A 15,201-nucleotide genomic window follows, 5' to 3' on the forward strand; every position below is an offset into this window, starting at 1 on the left:
ATCAAGACACCTTAATTTCATGAGATTAATGAAATCACACTTAGGTTCCACCTAAATGGAGCTACAAAGGTGGTAACTCAAACCTAATTTCAAAGTTATTTACATGCATATTTTATCTTTAAAATTAATGAAATTTAGAGTGCTTAAGATCCAAATTGTTTCCACATGCACGTTGTTTTTTCTTATGGAGAAAGTATTCAAAGACTATGAAAGAAATCACTATCATTATATATTATTTAAATAAAACCTTTTATATTCGAGCTTCATCAATTTTATATAAAATAACCATGATTTGCTTTATAAGCAATAGAAGAACAATTATTAATAAGTGATAAAAGATACACAAATCAAGCTTAAACAGAAGTACAAATTCCAAACACAAAATAGAGAGATGAAAGCTCGAATCACAACATAAAAGGCATTTATTTAAGGTGAGTTTCGATGTCTTTGGTGATGGTATTCATCAGATCGAGATACTTGTACGGATAAGGAGAACCATCGTTAAGTTTCTCAAATTGCAAGGTTAAAATTGCCAAACTATGCTCAGGACCTTTTGGCACAACTTTATAGGTTCCTTGGAAAGTTTTGTAATGCTCGAACACATCTCCTTCTAATCCAATCAACGTTACTGCATAATTTTCATCATCGAATTCCACCCGTTCTTTGAATACCTCAGCTTTTCCATCTTAACAAATTAGATACAACATCAAATAGATCAATATCTTATATAAGAGAAATGAATTATGCATTAAATGACACGACCATCGACATGGTCGTGGTCGTGATCATAGTCGAGATGGTCGTTTATACGTACCGAGGGTGTAATTCCAAACTTTGATGGAGCCATGGCCATGGCTGTCCCAATCACCTTCATGAACTTCAACATTTTGGAAGATGGTTGGGGAAATATTGGGAATGTGAGAAACTTTGTCTTTGAAGACTTCATAATATTTGTGAGCAGGTGCATTTATTTCTAATTCACTCACAAACTTCCCAACAAGAGACATGGTTTCAAATAAAACTTTATTAGAGATTGCTTTACTGGAAACACTCACACACAACTATCCCCAATGCCTTATCCTTTTTATACACCTTAGTGATGAATTATTTTATTATTATATAAATATATATGTTTCTTATTTTTAAAATGATTATAAACTTTGCATTTAGTCATTCTTCAAAATTATTTTCGAGTAATTAAAAATGTGTTTTGAAATAATTTTAAATATAATAAACAGTGGATAGGGATTTCGAAAATTTTAGAATTATCGACAAATATTCGCTTGATGATATTTAGAGAAGGTTGGAAAATTGTAACCATTTTTGTCCAACTTTCTTTTTTGAGAAGGGAAACAAACAAAATAAGTTAACAACGATAATTTTATATATCATTCTTTCTTTTTGTTTTTATCTTAATCAGGAAGATATGAGAAAATTTGTTGGAAAGAGACATCAAATATTGACAAATAGAAGGATGAAAGATCCTCATTAGAGAGAATAATATATTGAGTATAGAAAAAACTGTAGTTGGAGAATTAAAAATGCGAATGAAGTACAAAATTATATTTTTCAACTCTCTAAATTTAATTTTAAAAAGTCTACTTGTAATTTAAAATTGGAAACCAAAAACGAAGAATTTTAAAATGTGACCATTATATTTATATGTAATGATTAGATGAAGAAGATAAACAATCTAAAACATTATAATTTTCACCATTTCTAACTATTAACATGAATAAAATTTCAATTGTGGAAACTGATTTTGTATGCATATCTTCAAGATTCTCTAAAGTGTGTAGTTTAAGTTCATCATATTTTTGGAAACTGATATTATGCATTTGCTGCATTTGTTGACTCTTTGATTATTTCAATAGATTTCTACTTAATTAAGTTTGATAAAGTTCTAGATATTTGAATAGACCTTTCAACCTTGTATTCCTTAACAATATTTGACAACGGTGTAAATAATCTTGATGACCTTTACCATGTCTACACTCATTTTATTGTTTTTCTTTTAATTTTTTTAATGAGTAATGCCTCTCTTGCTTTTGTATGTGATCTATGAAGCACAAACACAGATACGGTAACACGATACGGATACGATCAGATACAACGATTCGTTAATTTCTAAAAAATTAAGATATGGATACGTTTAAGGATACGTCATTTTTCTATATATTTTTTTAATATATATATTTCTAACAAACGAGGATATTGATACGTTGAATTTACATTTTCTTTTTCTTAAAAAAATCTAGGATATAATTAAATTTAGCATACAAATTAATAACAATAGTATAAAATAGAATATAAACACTAAAAATACAATTAAAAAAAAATCAACATGTAAGATGTTGAAGTACAATAGTTAATAAAATGTAATAGAAGAGTGACTCATATTGCAAAGAAGAAGAAGATTAGAGGGAGAAGTATGAAGATAAACGACGAACTTTTTCATTGAATTGTTTTTTTCATTGAATTGTTGAAGATATCCAAATGGTTTATAATTTGGTGAATTTTGTGGGGACTCAAATGTGAAGATGAAGATTAGATGATTCTAGGGTTTGGTCTTTTATTTATTTTTTTCGTTTTAGTTTTGGACTCAAGTAGTGAGCTTTTTAAATAAGTTGCCTAGTTTTATATTGAGAAAGATTAGATGAGTTACTTGTCTTTTTTCTTTAAAAAAAGGGTACACGTAGAAATAGATACGTCAAATTGTGTGTCAGATACATATCTGAGAAGTATCTGGAAGTATCGGTATCCGATACGTGTCTGATACAGATTCTTTTCCTCACATGAAGTATTTTAAGATGACAAAAATTGTGTAAGATCTTCATGCTCACGATTTCAGAATAATTTGGATTCGACACATGTATATAGCCTCAAATTCTCCTACATCTCTTGTGACCTAGCCACACTATTTACTTATTTTAAACTATTTCCAAAGGGAAGAGTATCCCTACAAACCAAAACATTGGTCGTTTTAATATTTTCTGTCCTCACTCACATGCTTCCAAATTAAACACACTTAATTTAAGAGATCACACCACATAAGATTGTTCCAAATTAAACAAGCTTGACTTTGGAATTTCTATGATCGAGTCACTGTATACCTTGTTAGTATAGACGGTAACTTTTAATTTTTTTAAACATTTTTTAACCATAGTTTAATATCTTCGAGATTTGGATATTGTGGAGTGTGAAGATATATTATGGTAAACTAGGTAAATGGGAGAGATTTTAGGTCCTATATTTAGTTTGTATTTTTTACAATTAATTTTGTACAAACTAAACTTTTGATTAATGAATCTAAATACGGGTGAACAAATTGTTTCTCTATTAAATAAAAAAGATAAAGGGATGTATAGTTGAATAATTTTGTCGATAATTTAATAGAATAAACCCTCTTTAATCGACACTTGTTATGTACGTCGGTGCAATGCAACAATAATATTAAAAAAATAATCATTCTCTCCAAAAACATAATAAAAATAAACAGATCATTTATTTGATTAATTTACAACATACTATTATAATAAATTATAATTAATTAAAATTTTCAAATATTCCAAGCCCAAGAAATGAAATTAGGGCCCTCGGAGAAAACATAATTTTGAAAACTCGTTTTTCCTTTGCGACATTTCTTCTTGAATCCAAAATCGTCTTTCTTAATTTAAAATTTTTTAGAAAAAATAAATAGGCTAAATGATGTTTGTTAAAAACAAAAAATTGAAAATCGAATACAAAAAAAAAAAAAAAGCCTTTTTTTTTTTTTTTTAATTTCTTGATCTGAGCCTCTGGACATCTTTTCTCCCTCACATCTTGATGTGGGTGATTATTGTATTCTATTCGGAGTTCTTGAGTCATTGTCAGGCTTGATTTGTTCATACTTATTATATAATAATAAAATAATAATAATAATAATAATAATAATTATTATTATTATTATATTATTGTAAAATTGATGAAGCTCAATTATTAGGGATTTTTAAAAAATAATATTATTTTAATAAGTAAGGACAAAAATAGGGTTGAGAGAAAAATTATGAGAAAAATAGGATTGATGAATCATGGATCTAGTATACGATTTAGGATATTGTGGACTAGGTCCACGAGTTCCAAGCCATTTCTCTCTAATTTCTTCTGCTTTAGCCATTGTCGCCACCGAGAAGCTTGTCGCATGAGAAGTAAAGGAATGGTGAAGTTTCATAGTGAAAGCAGGATCGTCTCAATTTCAATTTTCACACCTAATCAAAATTTATATAACATAATTATGCATTGCAAAGAGAATTCACAACATACTTCTCTAGAAGGAATTAGAGAAGAATTAAAACCTTACTTTTGACATATCTAACTTTGAGTTTAAACATGATCCACCTGCACGTCTTTACATATATGTTTAAATTACATAAAATAATGTAGGATTTTTTTTTATTAGATTGAGTTTATGCTGATGAAATAATAATTATTTTAATCATAATTTTCTTTAAATTATATTTTTTTTTTGTCATTATTTATCAAAATAAGATTAAAAAATTCCAATTATTACGGTTTCTTAAATATGGAATAATTTGATCTGACCGATAGTTTTAGAATACTCTCTCTTCCCTCATAACAAAAAAATCTCACAAAATCTTATAATTTTCTTGTTGACTTTATTTTTTTATTTGGAAAAAATTAGAAATGAATTAAAATATTATAACATTATTTTATTGCTTTAAAAAATAATAAAAACTAACATTAATGATTAATGATGAATATGATTTTCTTTCTGGCATGAATCATGTTTCTTTCTTTTTTCTTTTTTTTTTTTTTTTCAGATATGTTTTTTTCCATTTGATTCGATTTGATTTTTTTTTTTCCGCTCTCTTCAATAAAAACATAGTAAACAAAACTCTCATTTTTAATTTAAATTTAATGTTATCCTAGGCTTTTTACCTCACTAGTCTAAATAGATAGTCGTCGTTATGAACATTTCAAAATAGTTTTTTTTTTTTTTTTTTTCAAAATCTACAGAAGTAAAAGAATGTTTCACTAAAAATATGAAAACTGTTGAGCTCATAAATAAAAACAAGATTTAGAAAGAAGCTTCAATGAAAAAAAAATATATATATTTGATATATAACACAATATATTTGAAGTTTCTATAGGGTATACTTGATATGCACTGGTACAAAACAATGTATCCATATATCGTATTATATATCGAACAATATATAGTACTTGTATTTATATTTTTTAGTATATTTTTAAATACATCAACAAATAAATAATTGTTATATATTAAAAATTTTCAGTATATTCAACATATATTTGAGATTTTAATGAAGAGATGATCAATTTTTAACTAGAAATATCGAAGAAAATAATCGAATTCACAGAATGATCAAGGAAACATTAATTTAAGAATTAATAAATAACAAAAATAAAGTCAAATTTTGAAAATGATATTGATAAGGAAATATTTAAAAACTTCAAAATTTTATTGATCGAGAAATAATGTAATTAATGATATTTTAAAAATTAAAATTCTTATATAATAAATATTAAATCTGATATATATATATATTAAAATATTAAGAAAGTAAAATATGAAAGCTAATCTATCAAAGGATAAAAAATGTTCTAAAATTTTGTGAAATATCACTTATGAAGCAGGAAAAATTTTAAATCTTTCTATTACTTATCATTAATATGGCTCAGGTACATTATCTTCCACTTTAATCTTTTAGGGTCATTATTTATCTTACTAGGCTAATTAAGTAAAACATAACTCTCCTAATTAAACAATCTGACTGTTATGTATATAAAATTAAACCCATTGCGATTACTAGTTCTTTTCTCTCATAAAAAAACAAAAATTCTAATCATGTTTTAATAGAAGACTCTAAGAGAAAAACACCATCTCTTACTCGATCAATATCATGGATCAAGATATGTTATTCTGATTCACACTATTGTGAAAATCATTTAACTCAAATATCTTGACTTTTAGGAATCATTTGTTTTTATAAAATGTGGATAACCAGAATCTTAGATGAAGGGAACTAATAGATATACGGAATTATAGATATCCGACATTTTTAGATTACATGTTCATTTTATAGAAATATTTTTGCATATATCAATATTTTGATAATTGTGTTTGTTTAGTAGGATTTCAACTCGAGAATATTATAAATTTACATAATGTTTCAAGAATATCCTTACAACTATTTTTTAATTTATAATTAATTTGAATTTATATAACATATTTGTTTCTATCCATTTGAATTTCAAGATTTATATTATTTTGATATGTTATTTTTCTAAAAAAAATAATATATCATAATTCAAGATTTTTTATAAAACAAAAATTAATTTACATTTAAATTCAAATATTTTGCTAAAAAATAGTAAGGATTACTATATAACAAAAAAAAAAAATGATATATATGGTTGATAGTGTTTATTTTTAATTATATAATGCAAATAAAGATTGATATATATATATGTAAAAAAAAATATAAATAAAGGAAAGACAAACATGTAAAATGTGGATGCCTCAAATTGAGAATGTGAAAAACTCATGATTCAGGAGGATATCCAAAACTCTTAAGATATCCTCTGCAAGTGCATCCTAAACGTAATAAACGACCCTTTATTGTTTTATATATGTTAGTCTTATTAAACATGGTATATCATTTAATATGGTTATATGTATTTAAATATTAAGATTATATGTTTTTTGTTTGAGTAATGTTTTTTTTTTTTTTTTTTTTTTTTTTTTTTTTTTTTGCAGATTGACATGAAAAATTCAGGAAGTAGTAGTGAGGATGATGGAAATATAATCCCACAAAAACATAGCAGAATAAGTATTCTACGTGGCCCAACTACAATGTCTGAGTTGGCACAAATAAGAGCATCTGGACAATGGTTGGCCATTGATTATAATGAACATGGACAACCGATTGGATTTGGAGCAAAGAGGATGCAAAGTTATATAGGAGTTTGTGTTCGACAACAAATACCTATAACGTATAATTCATTGAAAAAAGTTCCAAACCATTTAAAAGATAAACTTTTTGATTGTGTAAAGGTATGTTTTCTAAAATATTAATTCATGTGTATAGTAGTTTATTAGTTTATCGTTTAACTACTTTTTTCATTGTGCAGATGTCGTTCGATATGGACTCTAAGTCCAAACATGGTATACTCATGTCTGCATCTAGGAAGTTTTGGACTTTCAAAACCACATTGACTCAAAAGTTCATACTTCCATTTAAGTATGAACCCCTGGTCTTGCAATTTCCTCCCCAACAATATTCTCACAAGAGCAAGATCAGTGGACATCGTTTGGTAATGAACGATTGAGTGAAGAATGAGATGTAAGCCATTCTAAATAAATTTAATGTCAATACTATCAGTGTTTTGATAGGTAATTTCAACTAGATTTGTTGAATCAGTTGTCTTAAAAAAGAAAGACGTGTGAAATGTGAATATAATGATCACATTTTTCGGAAGGGTACTATACATCTTGCCCAAGAATTAGTAAGTTTTTCGACTTAAATTAAATCTTTTATTCTAATATGTTTATGCTGATTAAATATATATGTTCATGTAGAACCTATCAAGCGATCCTTCTTATCGGGCGACTTTATGGAAAGAAGCAAGAAAAGGAAAAAATAATGAATACTTTGATGAAGCTGCTCGAGAATGTGCCAATCAAATTGTAAGTTTATATAGTGAAAGTTTAAGATGACATATATATAATGTCTAAAACTTTTGATGATATTGATATTGTGTGAAAATTATAATATGTTTTATAGGATAAATTGGCTGAAGTCTATGAAGGTAAAGATGTTTTGACCAAAGCATTGGGTACAAAGGAACATTGGGGACGTGTTAAAGGAATGAGTGATTTTGTTTCCCATTCCTAATATTTCAAATTAGTAAAACTAAAGTCCTCAATAGGCCAAGAAATTGTTCGACATGGTAAATTGTCAAGAGAAAGAACTCACAACAGACAATTTCATCAGTCCAAATCATCTGTTGAAAGTGTTGCACTAAGTGCATTTGAAGAAGAAGATACTGACAAGATGCCTATAGAAGATTTGAAGGTAATTTATTTGTTGTGACTTTTAAATTTTAATCATATTGTGCTTAACCATGCATGATATTAGTACTTTTAAATTTGTTAAGGAGACACCAAGCCACTTGGCTATAGGAACTGTAGATAATATTGTTGCAGTAGCCACAACATTTGATGATGATGTGCCATGCTTAATTGTTAAAGTTCTGATTGACTTTGTCATGGGAGAAGATTTGCCTATACCAATTCATGTGAAGGGTAAAATAGAGTTCTTAAATCAAGCAATGGGCAACTTTGCAACATGACCTTGTGAACTCGTAGTTATGGTTGACGAGAAAAAAGTATGCCTTTTTTCAGTATATGAGTTTGGTTATTTATTATTTTTCCTTCTTTGAATTTTTGTAACTTTGGTTATGCTAGGACCATTCAACAATTAAGAGCTTCGGCCAGTCCTCCAAATATACTGACGCCAATGGTACCATCAAACTCTTGAACGGACATGCCATGCATAACATAAACGATGTAGACATGATCCGTATGAATTTGGACGGGCATATATTTGGAAGAGATAAATTTATTTATTTAGGTCGCGATGATCTGATCTAATATTGCAATATGGTTGAAATAGGCTATATATGTATTTTGACATACATTGCGTAAGTATTACTCATCTAGATTCACTTATGTGTACTTCGTTTCATGTTTAAATAATAACTTTTACATTGTTTAGATATCTTTGGGATGAATGTGTTCGTGATATTACGAAGAAGTTTTTTTATAATTGATCAAGCAAGAATATCACCACACGTGAAGCCTCGAGATATTGGATCCAGAAATATAGCCAATCAACTAGAATTAGCTAATTCAGACTAATTAATTTTTATTCCATATAACACAGGGTAAGTAAATACAAGTTCTTAAGTTATTTTTAATTTGCATTATACACATACTAATATTTCAAAATTGTTGCTTATTATAGTTATCATTTGATATTGATTGTAATCAATCTACAAAAAAATTGTGTTTATGTTTTGGACTCTATTCGAAGTAAGGTTCAAGAAGATTTTCATGGAGTTATAAATAAGTAAGTGTAATTGAACTTTCATAGCTCTTAATTGAAGTATTTATATTTAACTAATGTTTTCAAACTATTTAGTGGATTGAAAACATGGCAAGCCAAACACGATCTCCAACACCATCGGTCTTTTCCGAAATGAAAACCTGTAAAGGTAAATTTGCATTCATTTTATAACAATTTATGTTCATTCGAACATAAAAATAATTGTTTTCAACGTTTTTATATGCAATGCCCCCGTCAATTAGATTATGTAGGATGCGGGTACTATGTACAAAAGTATACACACGAAATAGTGCATAATCCTACTATTCCTATTACTAGCCTCTTACATAAATTATTTATTTTTTTATATGTAGCTTTAATTTAATAAATTGATGTAAACTTATGTTGAATTTATCTTTTTTTTTTTCCTCTTTGTAGTTCAATACAAAAAATGCATATACCCAAGGAGAAATTGATGTAATTTGAATCCAATGGGCAAGTTTTGTTGGTCGATTTGTGTAAGGATGTACTTCTTGTTTTTTTGTCTCAATAGAATGTAAATGCTAGCTTAGAATAAATGCAAATTTATCTAATCATGATCTGTTTATTGGAAGATTTATGTATAATATTTTTGTGTTTATGGGGTATTTGGTGTTAAGTATTCATGGAATTAGTACTAATTAATATTTGTGAATGAGAGAAATTATGGCTTGGTAAAATTATTCTATTGAAAGTTTGTTATTGTTATACCAATGTTGTTGATTAGTGTGTTTATTTCATCTTTGATGAGTATATGTAATGGATTGGAAATATTAATTCTTGTTCGTGGATGGAAGACAAATATTGATGGCTTGTCATGCAATTTTTTTTTATATTTTTTATTAAAAAATAATGACGGACATTTCCTGACCCAACACGAGACATATAATGTCGTTTTTAACTTTTTGACCGAAAAAATGGATTCGACAACGAAATTAAAAAAAAAACGGACAATAATTGATAAAACGGACATAGATTATGGGATTCAATATCGGTTTAAAGGGCTTCAATTGCAACCGACATTAAAGGGCTTTAATGTCGGTTATACTGACATTAAAGATAGTGTTATTAAAGCCTTTTAATACCGGAAAGCCCGAAATTCTTCTAATATTATTTAATCATGCACGTTAAAATGTACCAACTCACTTGAAAAGGTACTCTCTTCTATCAACTGAACTGAAGAATTTGAGATGAACAAGGTAAGAATTTTTCTCCTAATTGTTCTCCATTGATTCTCGTCTCACTCGAGTTTTTTCCATGGATTCCGCTGCCCACTACAAGAGGTTAGTAATACCCTACTAGCAAATGGCAGTAGAGTACTTTTATGTTTTCTTAATGCAACTGGTTTACACGGATCCAAATTTCACGAAGGTGTGTTCCCAAACATGGAATACAATATGATGAATGTGACTTCCCCCCTCTTTGTTTATTTCATGGTTAAATTGAAGCAAAAAATAATTTTATAAAGTTTGCATTTTTTTTTTCAAAATAATGACAATGTGTATAGTTTATCGACATTAATTTATTTACAACCACTAAAATGAATTGAATCATTATAAGTTTATGATAATGTACTAGGAAAAATCTAATATTGTAAAACAAATGAATAAATATTCAAATTATGTCCACGAAACATAACTAATGCAGGATTATTACTCGTTGCTGATAAATTTAATATACGAATGTTATAATTTTGTATATCATTTGTATAACTGATATACTTTATATTTAGTATAATGGACTAAATACAAAGTATAATAACTGATTAATGTTCCAAATAGAAAGTATCTCGATTGACTTAAATTCCATACACCAAAATGAGAGCAAAATTGGAACATTTAAAAAATAGAAATGTTAATTATTTTTGTAAATTCATGAGATTTTGCATTCACCACTGTCCTTATTCAGTTAGTTAAGCTCGTTTTGACGATATCACATGATTTGCATATTATATATCCATGTATCTAAATTTATAGTTGTATTTTCCAGTCCTCCCTCTTACATGAAATTCTCAATCTGCCACTAAATTTGTGATCAATGAAAAGAATAGTCAACACTAATTAATTAGGACGAAAATATAATTTTCAGTTGTGTTTCAACCCTCGCAATTGATAAAATGAATAACTTGACTAACCATTTGTGTGCTCTCTTTCTAACTTATATTGTTATTTAATATTTATGCGTTCTATAATCAAAATTCACACATAACTTTTTATTTCAAATCTTATATACTGTTGAGGGAAAAACTTAAAATATGTTTAACGTCATGTGACAACAATGATAAATTTATTTAAAGTAGAAGAGAATGTAGTCTGTAAAACAAAGAAAACCTTCATATTTATGTGATGAGACTGTGGAAGCTTTAGAATTTAAGAGTGATAATTGACTTATTTTATTTGGAACTATTATGATGTCTTTGTAGGAGAAGTCTAACCTTCGGTGAAAGATTTTACCGTTAAATTGGAATACTAGATTTGGATTATGATCTCAAAATAGGATAAAAAAATTTCATGAGTTAAAAAGGTTGGGGTATGAATTTGATACATCCCATGTCACAACTTGTGAGGTGGGGTTTAAAATTTTGACATTATAATCAAGATTATATGTCCTAATTATCAAAGACAAAATTATTTATTACTTTATAAATTAAATTTTCACTATGATCTATCAATTTTTGTTTTTTTAGTAAAAACAACGGTTAGGAATGGAGAATCGACTATTCGACTTCTAAACAAGAAAGTTATGTCAACTACTGTGGAACTAAATAAAATATAAATATCGATTTACTATATATATACATATCACGTGTGAAAACGTGTTAGGATATTAGTATTTAATGAAAAGAGAAAATGATTCATATATGGATCATCAAGCAATCTAAAATAATAATTTATGAACAATGTAGATCACAATTATTTATATTTAATTCTTTGGATATTTTTTTTCCCTATATACAACTCAATGTGATGAATGCTACATCTTACCACCTGGACTTAGAATACATATCCCGATAATCTGACTTCTCAACTCAATCATTTATGTTATAAATTTTTATAATCGAAACATCTTTTATAATACCTTGAAAAATCTTTATAATAATTTTGAACTCGAAATAACATACAAATTATTAGATTAAGTGGCATACCCATAATATTTTATTAGACTTACAAGTTGATATACTTATAATTTTAGATGTATTGATGTAATATTTAAATTAAAATAATATAAATTACTAAACTATAATACGCTATTTGTTTAATATAGAAAGTGAAAGTACAAACTTAATGATATATAATTCATATTAATTGCTGAAAATATAATATAATTAAATAAATTAAACATATATATACAGAGAAAAAAGATCACTTGAGATAAAGTTTTTCTTTTCCTCCTAAAATTAGGTCAACGTTCTTTATGTGAAATAAAATAATTTCCCAAAGATTATAATATATTTTTAGTTATTTTATGCCTTTAATACTATATGATATATATTAGAACTCATGATATTTTTGTTTGAAAATGTATATAGTAAGCTAATGTAATTTCAAATATTTAAACATAATCCTTATACTTTAATAATCATAGAATCAATTCTCATCCCTATTGTTATCTTATGGTTAACTTTTTCACAATAAATTTAATCACCATTAACTTTCACGATTGTCAAAATGAGCTTAACTCAACCGTAATTAGCATGACATTCCATTCTTGTGATGCAAGGTTCGATCCCTAATCCTTACAATTATTGTACTAAAACAAATCACACTTTTAAATGTGCAAATATAATAATGCTGTATTTTTCTCAAGTTGAAATCGTTGCGATACAAACACAGACGAACCAGGATGAAGGTACATAGAGTCCATTTGTTATTGTTTTCTATTCTTGTTTTATGTTTATGTTGCTCATTTTTTAAGAGAATACTTTTTTTGTTGACAGTTCTTATTTCTTGTTTACAAATTTTAAGAAACGTTCCTAAAAAGAGTGCTAAATTTGAGAAACTAGTAGAACCCATTATATAACATTACATTACATGTTTCTTATTTCATGTTTCTCGCTCCTATTTATTGTTTCTTGTTTTTTAAGAATTGGAATATGTTTGCTAACAATTTGTATTTCTTGTTTCATAAAAAAAGAAATGAATCAACAATACAAACTTGTTTGAAAACTGTCTTGTTTCTTATCTATATATTATTTCCTTACCATTTTAGTTTTTCCCTTATTTCATAGTTTTAATAGGATTTTGTTATATAATATAAATTAACATATAATATGCACTAAAATGTATAAAGAACAATTATCAAATGTTCACATTATCTCATACAAATAAAACCACGAAGGAAAGGAACTTTGTTAATATAAAGTTAAGCAATTACAATCCGATACTTATTTATTGAACAACTTCTATAGAGACTCATACACAACTTACCTCTTCGTAAACAAAACCTTAAGCTCCCTCTAAATGTGAGACTCTCTCTTACTTGTAGTCACTATCATTCCTTATATCGTAAGAGGTGACTTTACTAAAACAAAAAATACTTTTCATAGCATTCTGTGAAAACACTTTCTCAATTTCACAAACGTGATTAGTCTGAAGTGCTTATCTAATTTAGCTTCCTTTCAAGTAATTTACTTTCTTAAGTTTTATTAGCTTTGACTAAATTCATCACATTAGACAACTTTTTTTCTTTTTTTCTGTTGATGGTGATGATGCTTTATATGTTGTCTTTTTACTTGTTATCGAAGGATTGTAGCTCTTGAAATTTGCCTAAATGCAACAAGGGTTATGGCATGGAGATTACACTCGTAATAAGTTTGTGCAAACATGTAATTTTGCAGTGGTTTGGAATCACTATTCTACTTTTCAAGGTTTCTTCTTGAGTATTTTACTGCATGAATTTTGTTACGTGCATGAGAATCAAACTAATTGACAACTCATTTTTGGGGTTAAAGTGTCAAACCACAACCGATACTTTTATTGGTTTAGGATCTAACCTATTCCATTTTTTTTCAACGAGTTCAAGATCAAACCACCTCACTCAAATCTTTTTTGAGTTCAAGATGAAACCACTAGGCTCAAACCCAACGTGAACCCACTCCTTTATACAAAATCTCAATTGAAATTTTCGAATTGAAAACTCACAAAAATATTAAAATCTCACGAAGAGTTGACGTACAAAAGTGTAAGCAGTCAAATATATCCTCCCAACAATAACAGATAATTTATAAGATGAAAATTTGAAGCTTTAAAAGATGGAAGATTTTAGCTTTTGGAGGAAGAGATTTAGCAATTAAAAATAGTTTAGAAGAAGACGATTGTTCGAATTTAAAGAGAATTTTCGCTTTAAAAAATTATTAAAGTAGGATTTGAATGATGATGATGATAGTCATAGGGATGAGAATGTTGTGGGATGATCTAGAGAAGAACTGTGCAGAATTGAGCCCCCAAAAACTTTGAGTGCTACAACATTTGCTAAAATGAAAGACTCGACGATTGATGAGGCATGGTTAAATATGATAGAGAAGGGCTTCAGGGTGATGAGATGTCCCGATAACAAACGAGTAAGATTCATTACCTTCCTGCTTCATAAAGGAACAGAGAATTGGTGACGGATAATTGAAAGTAGACGACTTGATGTTGAGGAACTTGGATGGGATGGGTTTAATAAAAGCTATAACAGATATTATCCATGAATATTTCGAGATGTGAAGCAGGTCTAAAACTTGTTTAGGGTCCAGTGATAGTAGCCGAATACGAGAGGAAATATATTGAACTGTCTAAGTACGCCATGAGTGTAATCGAGGATGAAATAGACAGGTTTAAAAAGTTTGAAGATGGGCTGCAATAGAAGATCCGAACTCCCGTCACAGGTAGTGTTGAGTGGATGGAATTCTCTAAACTGATAGAGACGACCATTAAAGTGAAGAAAAGTAAGTCTAGTTAAGAGAAGGAATGATAGGGAAACATTAAATAATGTTTGTGCTTCTACTTCGAGCATGCAGCATGGCCACTCCATCAGAAGTGGCACCATA

The 15,201-nt window shown here is 27.9% G+C and overlaps 1 protein-coding gene across 1 annotated transcript; it reads right to left on the reverse strand.

The window, feature by feature from the left end:
- Positions 1-207: 207 nt before the first annotated feature.
- Positions 208-1,068, reverse strand: LOC120082091 (MLP-like protein 328). Its single transcript, XM_039037313.2, has 2 exons — positions 815-1,068; positions 208-685 (listed from the first exon to the last, which is right to left on the reverse strand). Exons 1-2 carry the CDS (start codon positions 1,005-1,007, stop codon positions 423-425), a joined length of 456 nt encoding a protein of 151 aa, XP_038893241.1. The 5' UTR covers positions 1,008-1,068; the 3' UTR covers positions 208-422.
- Between the last annotated feature and the right edge of the window lie 14,133 nt (positions 1,069-15,201).

This window comes from Benincasa hispida, chromosome 7 (genome assembly GCF_027475165.1).
Source record: "Benincasa hispida cultivar pf3 chromosome 7, pf3_genome.v1.1, whole genome shotgun sequence".
NCBI lineage: Eukaryota > Viridiplantae > Streptophyta > Magnoliopsida > Cucurbitales > Cucurbitaceae > Benincasa > Benincasa hispida.